The following is a 12,843-nucleotide window of genomic DNA, read 5'->3' on the forward strand; positions in this document are numbered from 1 at the left end:
GATGTTTGAAAATTACTATCAGGCTTATTTCAAACAAGCACCCCATCTGGTGTTGAGAAATTACTATCCGGCTTATTCAACTTATTCTCAAACTCTGGCCCTTTTGGGAAAGCAATTAACACATGGCATTTGAGAAATTACTATCAGGCTTATTCTCAAACCCTGTTTGGAAAGTACTTTCAGGCTTATTCCAAATCCAAAATCCTGACCCTTTTAGGAAAAATATTCAATACGCAAATAATTTTCTTATTACTACGTAAATAATTTTCTCTCACCGTCTTTTGATGAACTTGTGAGTTCAGTTCTAGGAGTGCATCAACCTAGGTCGTCGTGATGAGTAGAACAATTCTCTCTCCTTAAGATTTGAGGATATTGAGCCGCAGAGTATGGTCTCTCGGGATGATCAATTGTTACCCTCAGTCACGCCGATCGTCGGTTTACTGCATCCCATCCTCCTCGTCGCCATTTGTCGTGGAAATTACTTTCACGACTTTAAATAATAATTAGAAGACAGCTGGAAATTTCAAAAGTTATAAAGATCTTTATTTCTTGCAAGAAATTTTGGCATTCACATACAGAGAACATCTGATATGAGAAGGCAAAGGTTAGAACCCTTTTGCCCAGCTATATACCCTTAACACATCCTGGTCTGTCTCAAAAGATCGCCTTGGTTTACCTTAAAAGGAAACGTCTTTGTTCAAGATCTCTTGTCTAACATAAATTCTATCTAGACAGAACAATATCACGTCTGCAAAAGTTTCCTGTTTTTAGCTGCTGCTCTTATTCACACATTTTGCTTATCTCTATTTTCATCAAAGCTGCGAACATACTTTTCACACTTGAAGTACACAAAAGGTCACTTTGAGTACTCATAGTCTCTTTGCTACCCAGAACATTTTGTTCCGCCCTGGCCTCCCGTCCTGCCACAGTCTCCAGGCCCTCTTCCGCTCCATGGGCCTGGCCCTCCATCCCACCCCCAGGCCTCCGCTCCACCTCCCTCCTGGAGAATTTTAGGAGAATCTGGAAGCTGCTCCTTTGAGGTGGGGGCTATGTAACAGTCATCAGCTGGAGTGCTCTTGAGAGCCACCTGAGGGCACTCCACATCAGACTATCATTATTCACTTACAACGACATTTCCCATAATTCACTGCCCTTACTCATCATCCCTGATTATCACATTCACCTGTGTCTCATTATATTGTTTAGTTCACCTCATACAAGCCTGGTTCACTTCATCATTCCCTGTGAAGTCTTGTACGTTATTCCACTGCATTTGGATCCTCAACCTTCGTGTCTCGGAGCAGTTTATAACACTTTTAATCTATTTAAACATAGTACATGTTTTTGTTAGTATATTTGCAATGTACTATTGAAAAAAGGAATACATTTCAAATACAATAAAGTATACTTTTTTCACTAGGGAATTGAAAGACAATCCTGTTATTTCTCACAATGTGACATGGATAAAACATTGCTAGTGATGACGTAATCGGCAGTAAATGGTAGATTATCAAAACACGTATAAAAAAAAATAACGAAGGATTACACGCCTTTATTCACTTATTCACGCTGCTCTCTTTCTGCTGGTTGTGTAAAGCTGTGGTGAGAGAGACAGTAATCATGTGTTTATTTTGTAAAACCTGTTGTTTAATTTAATTTCATAGTAATTGTTCTGACTTCATGAAGCCTCATGGTGTGAATGAACATCAAACTGACTAGAACAAACTCTCTGAAATGTATATATGATACTGGATATCAAGGGTGAAACTGTTAATAATGTAGACAGATAGCAATCTCATTCAACGTCAGTCATGTGTGCAGTGAAATATAATTTATTAGCCATTTAAAAGCTATTTTGAGAAAATTAAAACATGGAAAGCTCAAAAAGCAATTATATCAGGATTCTTCATGGCTTTCAGAACTAAAATTATTCCTGATTCAATCAGAATCAGCAGAAAATAAAAACAGACAATAACAATGAGATGTTGATAAAAATTGAGTAATGAGTTTAATCAATCATTACTTTAAGCAAATACAAACATTATTGTACATTGTATATTGTTAAAAGTGAAAGCGAATGAGACAGATCTCTCTCTTTACTGACCAATAATAGCCAAAGCATCTCAAGAGAAGAAGAGAAGTGTCCAGTTTCAAAGACAAATGAAAGTATATCTTGCGTTTGCATGGAAGAGGAGAAAGTAGATGTTCTAATGAAAAACTAGTTAAAAATGTATATCAGATTTAGGTCTCTCTTAAAATGTTATGGCCTTCTTCTCCAGTGTGACTTTCTGGCACTTTAGTTCATCTTCTGTAGTGAAGGACTTCTGCACTGAAACACACCGCCGGGTCTTTTCTGCTGTAATATTACGAATGAATATTCTCCTTTGTGTGAATCTTCAAGTGTTTCTTCAGGACTGATGCCCAATGAAACTGTTTACCGCACTGATCAGTTAAATGGTCTTTCTTCAGAATGAGAAGATGTGATTTCCTTCTTCCCAGTGTGAAATCTCATGTGAATCTTCAGACTTGATTTTCATGTGAAGCGTTTTTTTACACTGAGGGCAGGGGACAGATTTTTTTGGCTTTTGTTTTTCCTTTCTTGTTCACATCCATCAGGTCTAAAAGAAACATTAAATCAAGTGAGATTTCAAATGAGAGACAAATGTGAAATGAAAAGTGAAGCCAAGTCAAAGTCAAGATCACTGATGAGTTTAATAGTCATTTTAATCCCATCATATCTGGTCAACAACTGCTGTGCACGATTATGATCTATTTTAATATCATGAAGATGATTTGTGTTATAAATCACTAGTTTGGTCATGAAACAATGTAAATCTAGTGAGCATCATCATGTTCTTCATCATGATGTATGAATGAGAAATCAAGAATAAACACCAAACCTCTTTGTTCTTCAGTATCATGATGTTTCATTCTGCAGGTTCTGGATCACTGGCGTTCTCTCTGTCCTCTCCTTCCAGATGCTTTCTGGTAGAATTGCCAAAAATTATAATAGGCATGATGAGAGATGATAAATGATAAATCACATATTTAAAATAAATAAATAAATAAATAAATAATAATAATAATAATAGTGACATTGATCCTGTCACAAATGGTTGCAAGACACACACGATGAAGATCAGGTATAACGTCTTTATCCACTCAGAAGGTAATACAAGATAGGCAAATGAAACCAACCGCTGTTTGACCAGAAAAGTGAAAAAGTGACCAGACAAATGAGAACTGAAAAGGCAAATGAGGGTATAATAACAAACACCTGTGCAGATCTAATCAATGGCGATGACAACAGATAATGTTGGAGATTTTCCTTTGCCTCATGTAAAAGTCTGTATTGCTGTGTCTCAGTCAGAACCCAGGTTAAATCAGGATAAATCAGGTTAAATTAGGTCAAGGGGTCTGTAAGGATGAAAGAGTACCTAATAAGCTCAGAGAGAAGATGTGTATAGGTAGTTGATAAGATGGTACTAAAAACGTTAATTAAAAATGATGGATGGCATTACAACACTGCAGGTGCAGAGAATCATGTGACCCGAGATATTCCTTAAAAATGGGAATGGCCAAAGATTTTTCCACCAATAGAAAAATGTCTCCGGGAAAGATGATGCTAACGGTAGCGAGATCTTGAGGTGGAGCAAGAAGAGAAAGATAGCTGATTGGCTACCTAGTGATAAGAAAAGGACCCGATTTGAGGACTTAGAATTTGCTACAACATAATGTTGGTGGGAAAACTAAGACAAAGGAGAACATGTGACTGAGAAAACAAACTAAAATCCATGAAAATGAAACTAACAGAACTGTGACATCTGTAACTAAAGATCTTCAAATCATGCAGTATAACATGGATAATCAGGTTTTGTCGAAGCCACAGCAACAAACAATTATTCTTCAATTATTTTTAATGATCAAAACCAACTTCAATGAACTAGGGCTGCAACTAATTAATGAAATTAATAATAACAAGCAGATGTTAGAAACAGAAAGCTGATTTGATTTAATCTGTTTTCATCACATGATGTCGGTGGGACAAAGTATGGAAGCCTGTTTAAATCACAGTTGCGCAAAAAATATAAATATGTAAGTCACAATAATGAGAAATGTTGTTATGACTTAGTATCTTATAATAATTAGAAACTTTCTTGTAATAACTTAACATTGCATTATAATGAGGTGCTTTCTTATAATAACGATTTAACATCTCATAATGATAAATGTTCTCATAATAATAATGAGATACTTTCCTATAATTATAACTCAATATCTCATAATAATGTGAAAAACGTGAAGCGGATAGCAAGCAACCACCAAGATGTCCTGTTGCTCATCATGTCTGTTAGGAAACTAACTTACACAGGAGAGACTTTAATGCTCAGCACTGAACTACTCACCGTGATCTCAGACTGCGGTGATGTGGTTTCTCCACTGTATGGATCTTCATGTGTTTCTTCAGGTGACTTTTAATAGTGAAACTCTTTCCACACTGATCACGTGTGCGGCTTCTCTCCAGTGTGGATCCTCTCGTGTCTTTTCAGATGTGCTGATCGACTGAATCTCTTGTCACAGTGTGAACACTTGTAAGGTTTTTCTCCAGTGTGAATCATCTGGTGCAGTTTCAAACATTGCGCTGTAGTAAAAGTCTTCTCACACTCAAAGCACATGTACTCTCTCACACCAGTGTGAATTTTTTGATGTACTTTTAAATTTTGCCGCACTTTAAAACTCTTTCCACACAGAACATGAATAAGGCTTCTCCTTCGTATGAACTGTCAGGTGTGTCTTCAGGTGTGATGCATTAAGAAATGTTTTCCCGCATTGATCACATGAGAACGGCTTCTCTCCGGTGTGGATCCTCATGTGTACTTTAAGGTTTTCTGATTGGGAGAAACTCTTCCCACACTGATGGCATACATTCGACTTCTCTCCACTGTATGGATCTTCATGTGTCTCTTCAGGTGACTTTTAATAGTGAAACTCTTTCCACACTGATCACACGTGTACGGCTTCTCTCCAGTGTGGATCCTCTCATGTGATTTCAGAGATGATGGCTGACTGAATCTCTTGTCACAATGTGAACACTTGTAAGGGTTTTCTCCAGTGTGGATCCTCTCATGTGTTTTCAGATGTGATGACACACTGAATGTCTTGTCACAGTGTGAACACTTGTAAGGTTTTTCTCCGCTGTGGATCCTCTGGTGCAGTTTTAAACATTGCGCTGTAGTAAAAGTCTTCTCACACTCAAAGCACATGTACTCTCTCACACCAATGTGAATTTTTTGATGTACTTTTAAATGTTGCAGCAGTGAAAAACTCTTTCCACACACAGAACATGAATGTGGCTTCTCCTTCATATGAACTGCCAGGTGGTTCTTCAGGTTTGATGCACAAAGAAATGTTTTCCCGCATTGATCACATGAGAACGGTTTCTCTCCGGTGTGGATCCTCATGTGAAGATTAAGATATGATGATTGTGTGAAACTCTTTCCACACTGATCACATGCGTACGGCTTTTCTCCAGTGTGGATCATCATGTGTATCTTCATCTGACTTTTAATAGTGAAACTCTTTCCACACTGATCACACGTGAATGGCTTCTCTCCTGTATGAACTCTCATGTGAAGCTTAAGATGTTTGGTTGTGAAACTCTTTCCACACTGAGTGCAGGTTGTATATTTCTTGGCTCTTCTTTTCTTTAAAAATGTCTGTTTATTCTTTGAGCGACGCAAGTGTTCTTCACTCTCCTCCTTCTCTTCCATCAGATCTGAAGTGGAAAAAAAATCATAAAAATCATACAAAGAGAAAAAAAAAATGAGGTGAAAGGACATAAATGTAGACAAAAGATATAAAACATTACCATTTTGCTGTTTATTTTTTTCTATTAATTAAATAAAGTTAAATAAACAAGTTTCCATGTGTTCCAGTTTGAGTTGGGCAAATCCAATTCCCGCTCTGCTTGCCACAGAAACGTCACACTGTGGCATCTTAGTTGAATTACAAGAACACAAACTTTATGCAGTCAAGTGGAAAAGACTGTATATTATTATATTTTGGATTTATTGTTGTTAATTAATAATAATAATAATAATTCATTACATTTATATCGCGCTTTTACATAGAAGGGGCAGGGTCGGATTATCCATAGACGGCAGCCATATTGTGCCAGGACGCACCAGCTTACTGGTGGAGAGGAGACAGAGTGATGAAGCCATTATATATTTTTATGGGGATGATTAGGAGGCCATGATGGACAGAGGCCACTGGGCAAATTTGGCCGGAATGCTGGGGTTACACTCCTACTCTTTTTCGAAAGACATCTTGGGATTTTTAATGACCACAGAGAGTCAGGACAGCTGAAGAAGGTGCTGTGTGGTGTTCTGAGAATATCTGCTCAAATGGATAGTTCATCCTGTTCATCCTGTTCCCTATGATCACGCGCGTGAACTCGACAATCGACTACTATGGACTTCGACCGAAAACAGGAAGTAAATACAGGTATGTGCGCTGGCTGAATTAACATCACTTTTATTCATTTCTTTCACATCTACTGCAGTCAGATTCACTCGTGTTCACTCTGAAGGAATCACTCACATTTTCTGTGCACTTGTAATGACACATCAAGGATGTGAAGAGGCTAAAAGCAGGTTTAGTACTTGCCCCATTGAAGTCAACAGGGTGCAAATTTTAAAAAGAGGATAACACGGTGTAGGCAACACCGATTTTTGTCATTGTTCTCTGTATTGACAGCACTCCAAATTTACAAATAAAATTGACCGGAGTTCTCTTTTAATGCTAAATCCTGACGTATCTCTTTAAGTAGGGTTGTCATTGTGGTACTTATACTTTTACTAAAGTAATTATTTCCCCGGTTATTTGTACTTTTACTTAAGTACTGAGATTCAGTACTTCCTCCACCACTGGTTCAAAACATCGGACAAAATTTTCATATCGGTGCAACCCTAGGTATTGGTTATAAAAAACAGTATGGTTGATCACTAACCGTCTGGGCTCTTTTTAGAGCATGATGGGAGGACAAGAAAATAATCTCAATCCAACTACACAAATTGCACAGTGTTGCCACATTCATCAACCCTGTTACCTAAGATATTATAAGAAGACTGATCTCTATAACTATGAATAATTAGGGTTGGGTATTGTTTGGGTTTTTTAAAATACCAGTGCCAAATCGATACTTTTTTAAAACAGTACCTGTGCCTGAACTGATACTTAAAAAAAAAAAGAGCCACAAAACAATGGTGAATGACATTACATTACGCTTACAACTCTGTCTGCCAGTCTAGCTAGTTCATTTACTTGATACAGAATGTGTGTTGCAACAAAACAAAAAAACTAAACAATTGTTGTAAACTATGAAAAGTCCAAAATTTTTAACATAGAAGAAAAAATGTGAACCAGATATAAATTAAAAGTAAAAGAGCTAAAATAACATTTAGTTTAACCTAATTTTGACAATAAATATGAACATTTCTTGGTATGAACACCTCACGATATGAACACCTCGCGTTACTGACCTTTTTTTGAAAACCAAAAATGAAATTTTTGTACCAATTTCATAGTTTACCTGTTTAACTAAATGTGAAGAAGTGCTTGAATGTTTCTAACATGAATGTTCTTCAGCATCATGAATAAATGAAGAATAAACACCAACCTCTTTGTTCTTCAGGATCTTCAGTGTGTTTCATTCTGCAGGGTGGATCACTCATGTTCTCACTGTCCTCTTTAATAAGATTTCAGCTCTTCCTGATGCTCGTCTTCACTTGTAGCTGATGGGAATTTACAGCATTTATTGGAGAATTACAGTGGGTGGAACTTCACTGATGATGTGATTGCTGTGGGAGGAGCTTATCTGACAAAATCAAGAATACATCAGTTAGTGAGTTTGTTTTTATACTAAATGACACTTCTAAGCATTTGTATCTATCCGTCTATCATTAAGTAACTGATGCTCATTCAACTCATAACCCTAAAATTAGTCTCCTTATTCATTCAAATATTGTTGTGGAGTCTTTCACTTAAAATCCCTCCTGAAGTCTTGGGGTTTTGATGCCAGAAAATAAACTTTATTCTTCAAATAACAAAGTCAAGCGCTTTTGCAAACGCAAATCCAGAGTCCAGTCTCGAACATACAGTATAGCCTACACCTCAAATGTAATCAATACACATACGTGTGTTTTAAACAGTGAACATGAGGCTAAGGGCTTTACCATATTTGAGCATTTCCTTCCCGGCCTGAAATAAGCAGCTGTAAGTTTCATAGTATAAAATATGCAAAAGCACGTTTTATCACACTAAGTGTTGTAGTAGGAGAGCATTGATGTGTGAACTGAATTTGGTCACACTACAGTGTTTAACATTGAAGTTAATGAGTTTTTTTGTAGTAGGGTCATTGACGAATAAGGTTTTTAAAAGTGTAAAAAATAGAATGGCGATATAACTATATTTGAAACCATTTTTCAAGATTTTAGTTATTAAAAACAATATTATTCCATTTAAATATTTACTATATCGGTTTTACCGAATGACCAAGGCTGGTTATACCGGATGACCATGTCCTGCTGCCCTTGACATTATGAATATTTAAGACAATAAATAGACACAAATAGCTTCAAAAGCACATTTTATCGTTAATATATATTAACAATATTGTTAATATAATAGGCTATTAATGTAAAAAGTAGGCTACTTCAAACATTAAAACATTTTGATATTGGAATGAACATAACTCATATCGCAAATTATATTAATTAAAACAGTAGGGGCCCTATTTTAACGATCTGAAACGCAGGTATCAAACGCGAAACGCAAGTAACTTTGTGGGCGGATCTCGGACGATGTTGCTATTATACCGGCGGGATAAATGACTCTTGCGCCCGACGCAAATCTATGTGTTGGTCTGAAGTAGCTTCATTATTCATAGGTGTGGTTTGGGCGTAACGTGAAATAAACCAATCAGAGCGACATCTCACATTCCCTTTAAGAGCAGGCACGCTTGTTCCATGGCGGATTCCTATTATAACGGCGGATTTGCCAGGAGCGATTCACAGCCGAGGAGACTAACGTTCTCGTCAGGGCCGTAAAACACAGAGAAGTGACATTGGGAATGGAGAAACCCATCCAAATTAGCTTAGGTTAAACAGGCGTATGATAATTTGGGTAAATGTGTAAGCTAGATTTATGCCTATTTTTTTCACATCTTCATGGACACAACAATGATTTCCCTCGTGTGTTAATTCCTTGTAATAATGTATGATTTGCAAAAAATGAAAATTGCTTCGTCTGTGTGTAGATGAGACAATCAAAGTGTATGCGCGTTGTGCACATGCTACATTGATTATGGCCAAGCATGCACCCTTAAAATAGCATCTGAATAACATGCGTAACGCGCCACTGACTTAAGACGAGGTATTTCCTGGTCAGTGGTGGAATTGTTTTCTAAACCTGCAAAATAGCACCAGGGAACGTTTGTGCAGGAACACGCCTCCTCTTTGCGCTGAACCGCCCCGGGAGCGCAAGTTAATTTCCAAATTTACCGCCGTGCGTCTGTGGAGGGAAAAGTCCGCTGTGTGGGGGTGCAAAATAGGAATAATACATGCATCGGTGTACAAGTCAATTGCGCTGGGTGCAAGATAGGGTCCTAAAACATTAAAGCATTTAATTGGTCTTGGAACAAGTGTTTAAATTGTTAAACAATGAGCTGCTAGGCTATAAATAGGGCTGGGTATCGTTCAAAAAATTTCGATACCAATACCGATACCTTGATTTCGATACCGGTTCCTGAACGATACTTTTTTCTATACCAATTTTATGAAATCCATTTTAACAAGATTACATAAGACATTACCTCAGAAAAACTTTGGTTTTATTTTTTCAGTTTGACTCATGCTCCCTAGCCAGTGCACAAAGGCACAAAAAAAGCACAAAGGAACAAAATATTCCTTATACATGTACATAAGGAACAACATATTTTTTTATAAAGAGCTCATGCTCACCAAAGTTGAATTTGTTTGATCAAAAATACAGTAAAACGTGTAACATTGTGGAATAGTATTACAATTTAAAATCTTATTTGAATATATTTCAAAATGTAATTTATTCCTGTGATGTCAAAGCTGAATTTTCAAAATCATTACTTCAGTTTCACATGATCCTTCAGAAATATGAAAACAGTTTTTGAAAACTGATAAATTTTTTCATGATTCTTTGATGAATAAAAAATTCAAAAGAACAGCATTTATTTGAAACGGAAATCTTTTGTAACATTACACGTTTTAAGGTCATTTTTGATCACTTTAATGCATCCTTACTGAAAAAAAATTCGGACCAACACAGAAGTCAGCAACAAGAATATCAGTAACCAGACAGTTTCTGGTCTCATTGAAGTCAATGAGACCAGAAACTGTCTGGTTACTGATTTTCTTCTAAATATCAGAAACTCGGCTGAATGGATTCGAAAACAGTAAAACTCAACTGTTTAACTCTGGGGGAGTTGTAAAATGAGCCCATTTCCAAAAAAAGTGGAGTATCCCTTTAAAGCCCTGCAGCAGCCGGTCTGCATGCCTCAAGTTCATTCATAGATGCTGCATTTACCGGTAGTAGGCTATTAATTAACCGTTCAGAAACCACTTTAAAACTTATTGGATTTTAAACTAAAATGAATTATCATACTTCTGATTGCCGGTTACTGCTATACTTATTCTGAACAGGTCACTAATCATTCTATTTAAAATCGTTTAACATAAATATACTATTTAATAGAGCTACACTAAAGTTTTTATAAAATTTCATAAAATTGGTATCGAAAAAGTATCGTTCAGGAACCGGTATCGAAATCAAGGTATCGGTATTGTTATAGAATTTTTTTTAACGATACCCAGCCAGCCCTAAATATAATAATATAAATAATAAAAACAAATGATACCTTTCCCTTCTTTTGGCGAGCATCTGTTCTTTTTTAACAGGATCAGCACTGATCCTTGCCCAGAAGTGATATAAGCCTAATTATAAATCTATAAAAAGGTCAAAATTATATTTTAAATTTTATAATAATATACTCTGCACATTTTTTATTAATAAAATGTTGTATTTATTTATTCCAGATATGTACAAATATGACAAAGTCATTCATTATAACCAAAATTTCGGTTTAACCGAATGACTCTTTTGAATATTAATTATAATGAATGACAAAATCTTCATTCAATCCTAACAGGCTGATATCTAGCTTTCTCACAACATGACATGGATAAAACATTTTAAAAAATACAAAAACAAACACTATGGCATTCATCTTAAAGCTCCAGTATGTGACTTTGGTATTTGACCACAAGAGGGCGCAGTTTCCAACAATAACAAAGGCGAAGCTTGATGACGCTATGAAGGAGGTGACGATGGGAGATGTCGTTTTTAATGCGTTTTCACCATCTAGCGATGTATCTAAATGGAATTAATGAATCATGATCACGGATGAGGTAATTTATTTGTTTTTGTATTACCTGTATGTCTGATCGTATTATTTTATGTTATCATAATTAATGAACTGCAAGGAACGTGAAATGTTATGCTATATTATCCCGTTTCAACTTACAGCTAACGTTATTTGTCAAATGATTTGTTGGGTTAATGTTGTGCAGTTTTACGTTTTTATGGTTAATGCCGTGTTGTTTAACGTTTTCAAACCAATATCTAAAAGTAAATTTGAACGAACATTTGCAAGTAATGACTAAATATATATTTTTAACAACACATATCCGATTGTATTTAATTGTACTGCCATAATCTCGGTCACCACACGTGATAAAAAGCCTTACCGAAGTACAAAGAGCAATATAACTTTGTTTATAAGTGCTATTATTGACAGTTGCATGTCTTACCTGTCTATCAATACACTCGCGAGAGCCGTCAAGTCCAAGATAGTCGCGCAGCTCTCTCCATCTCGAAAACGCCTGGCCGATATTTATCCAGGTTTTATTCCTCCGTTTGTCACACAGTCTGCGTGTATCAGAATATGGACGCTTTCGTTTTGTTGGCACTTCAATACTCGCCAAAGAGTAATCGTGATCCATAACAGCTATAACCATCTATAACCACCACTTCCGCATTTGACCATGTGATATTCCGGTGTGGTGGGTCATATTTTTTATTTGATTTATTTTTCTTCTTTGTCAGACGTCGTTATTGTTTATTGTGATAAGAAAAAAAACTCAATAAAGTTGTTGTAAAAAAAAATAAAAAAATCCGGTGTGGTGGAATATCCGATCACATGGTCCACACCGGAAAACAAGGACATTGCGTCACTGAGAGGCGACGTTTCTTTTCCGGGACGGCCAGTTATTTAAAATCGGAATTTCTCTGAAATAAAAAATCTTTGGAGACTTTTGAAATATTGTAAGTACACAACTGGAGGAAATATATCACACTGTGCAAGTTATTTTCGGAAATTTTATTACAAAATTCCTACATATTGGAGCTTTAATTACCTCACCTAAATAACTACAGCAGCATAATGACAATATCTAAAATATATTTAGATTTTTGATAAAATAAAACGGCAGTTGCAAAACTTCCCATCAATTCCCAACTTTTGACTTGACATTCAGTAACAGTTCTCACACAAACATCGAGACAATCACACAAACGAAAACAAAATCGCTCAGGTCTGAATGAACTCAACATATTCTCCTCATGCTCGCTGCTGCTGCACTAAATGTTTATTTCAGTAGAAGTCGCCAGAAAAGACGCACAAGTATCGCTGTGATCGATGAAAACAACACAGAAATGAGTCCGTCGCTTAATCAAACTGTATAAAGTGTG

General features: G+C 36.3%; 1 protein-coding gene across 1 annotated transcript; it reads right to left on the bottom strand.

Moving 5' to 3' along the window:
• Positions 1–1,989: 1,989 nt before the first annotated feature.
• On the bottom strand, positions 1,990–7,736 carry LOC307164630 (uncharacterized protein; the record flags this gene model as incomplete). Its single annotated transcript, XM_079881648.1, has 4 exons — positions 1,990–2,618; positions 2,901–2,985; positions 4,407–5,776; positions 7,682–7,736. The coding sequence occupies 2 exons, from the start codon at positions 7,734–7,736 to the stop codon at positions 4,869–4,871; spliced, it is 963 nt and encodes a 320-aa protein (XP_079737774.1). The 3' UTR covers positions 1,990–2,618; positions 2,901–2,985; positions 4,407–4,868.
• Positions 7,737–12,843: the final 5,107 nt, after the last annotated feature.

The sequence above is a fragment of the Squalius cephalus genome (genome assembly GCF_949319135.1).
Source record: "Squalius cephalus genome assembly, chromosome: 1".
NCBI lineage: Eukaryota > Metazoa > Chordata > Actinopteri > Cypriniformes > Leuciscidae > Squalius > Squalius cephalus.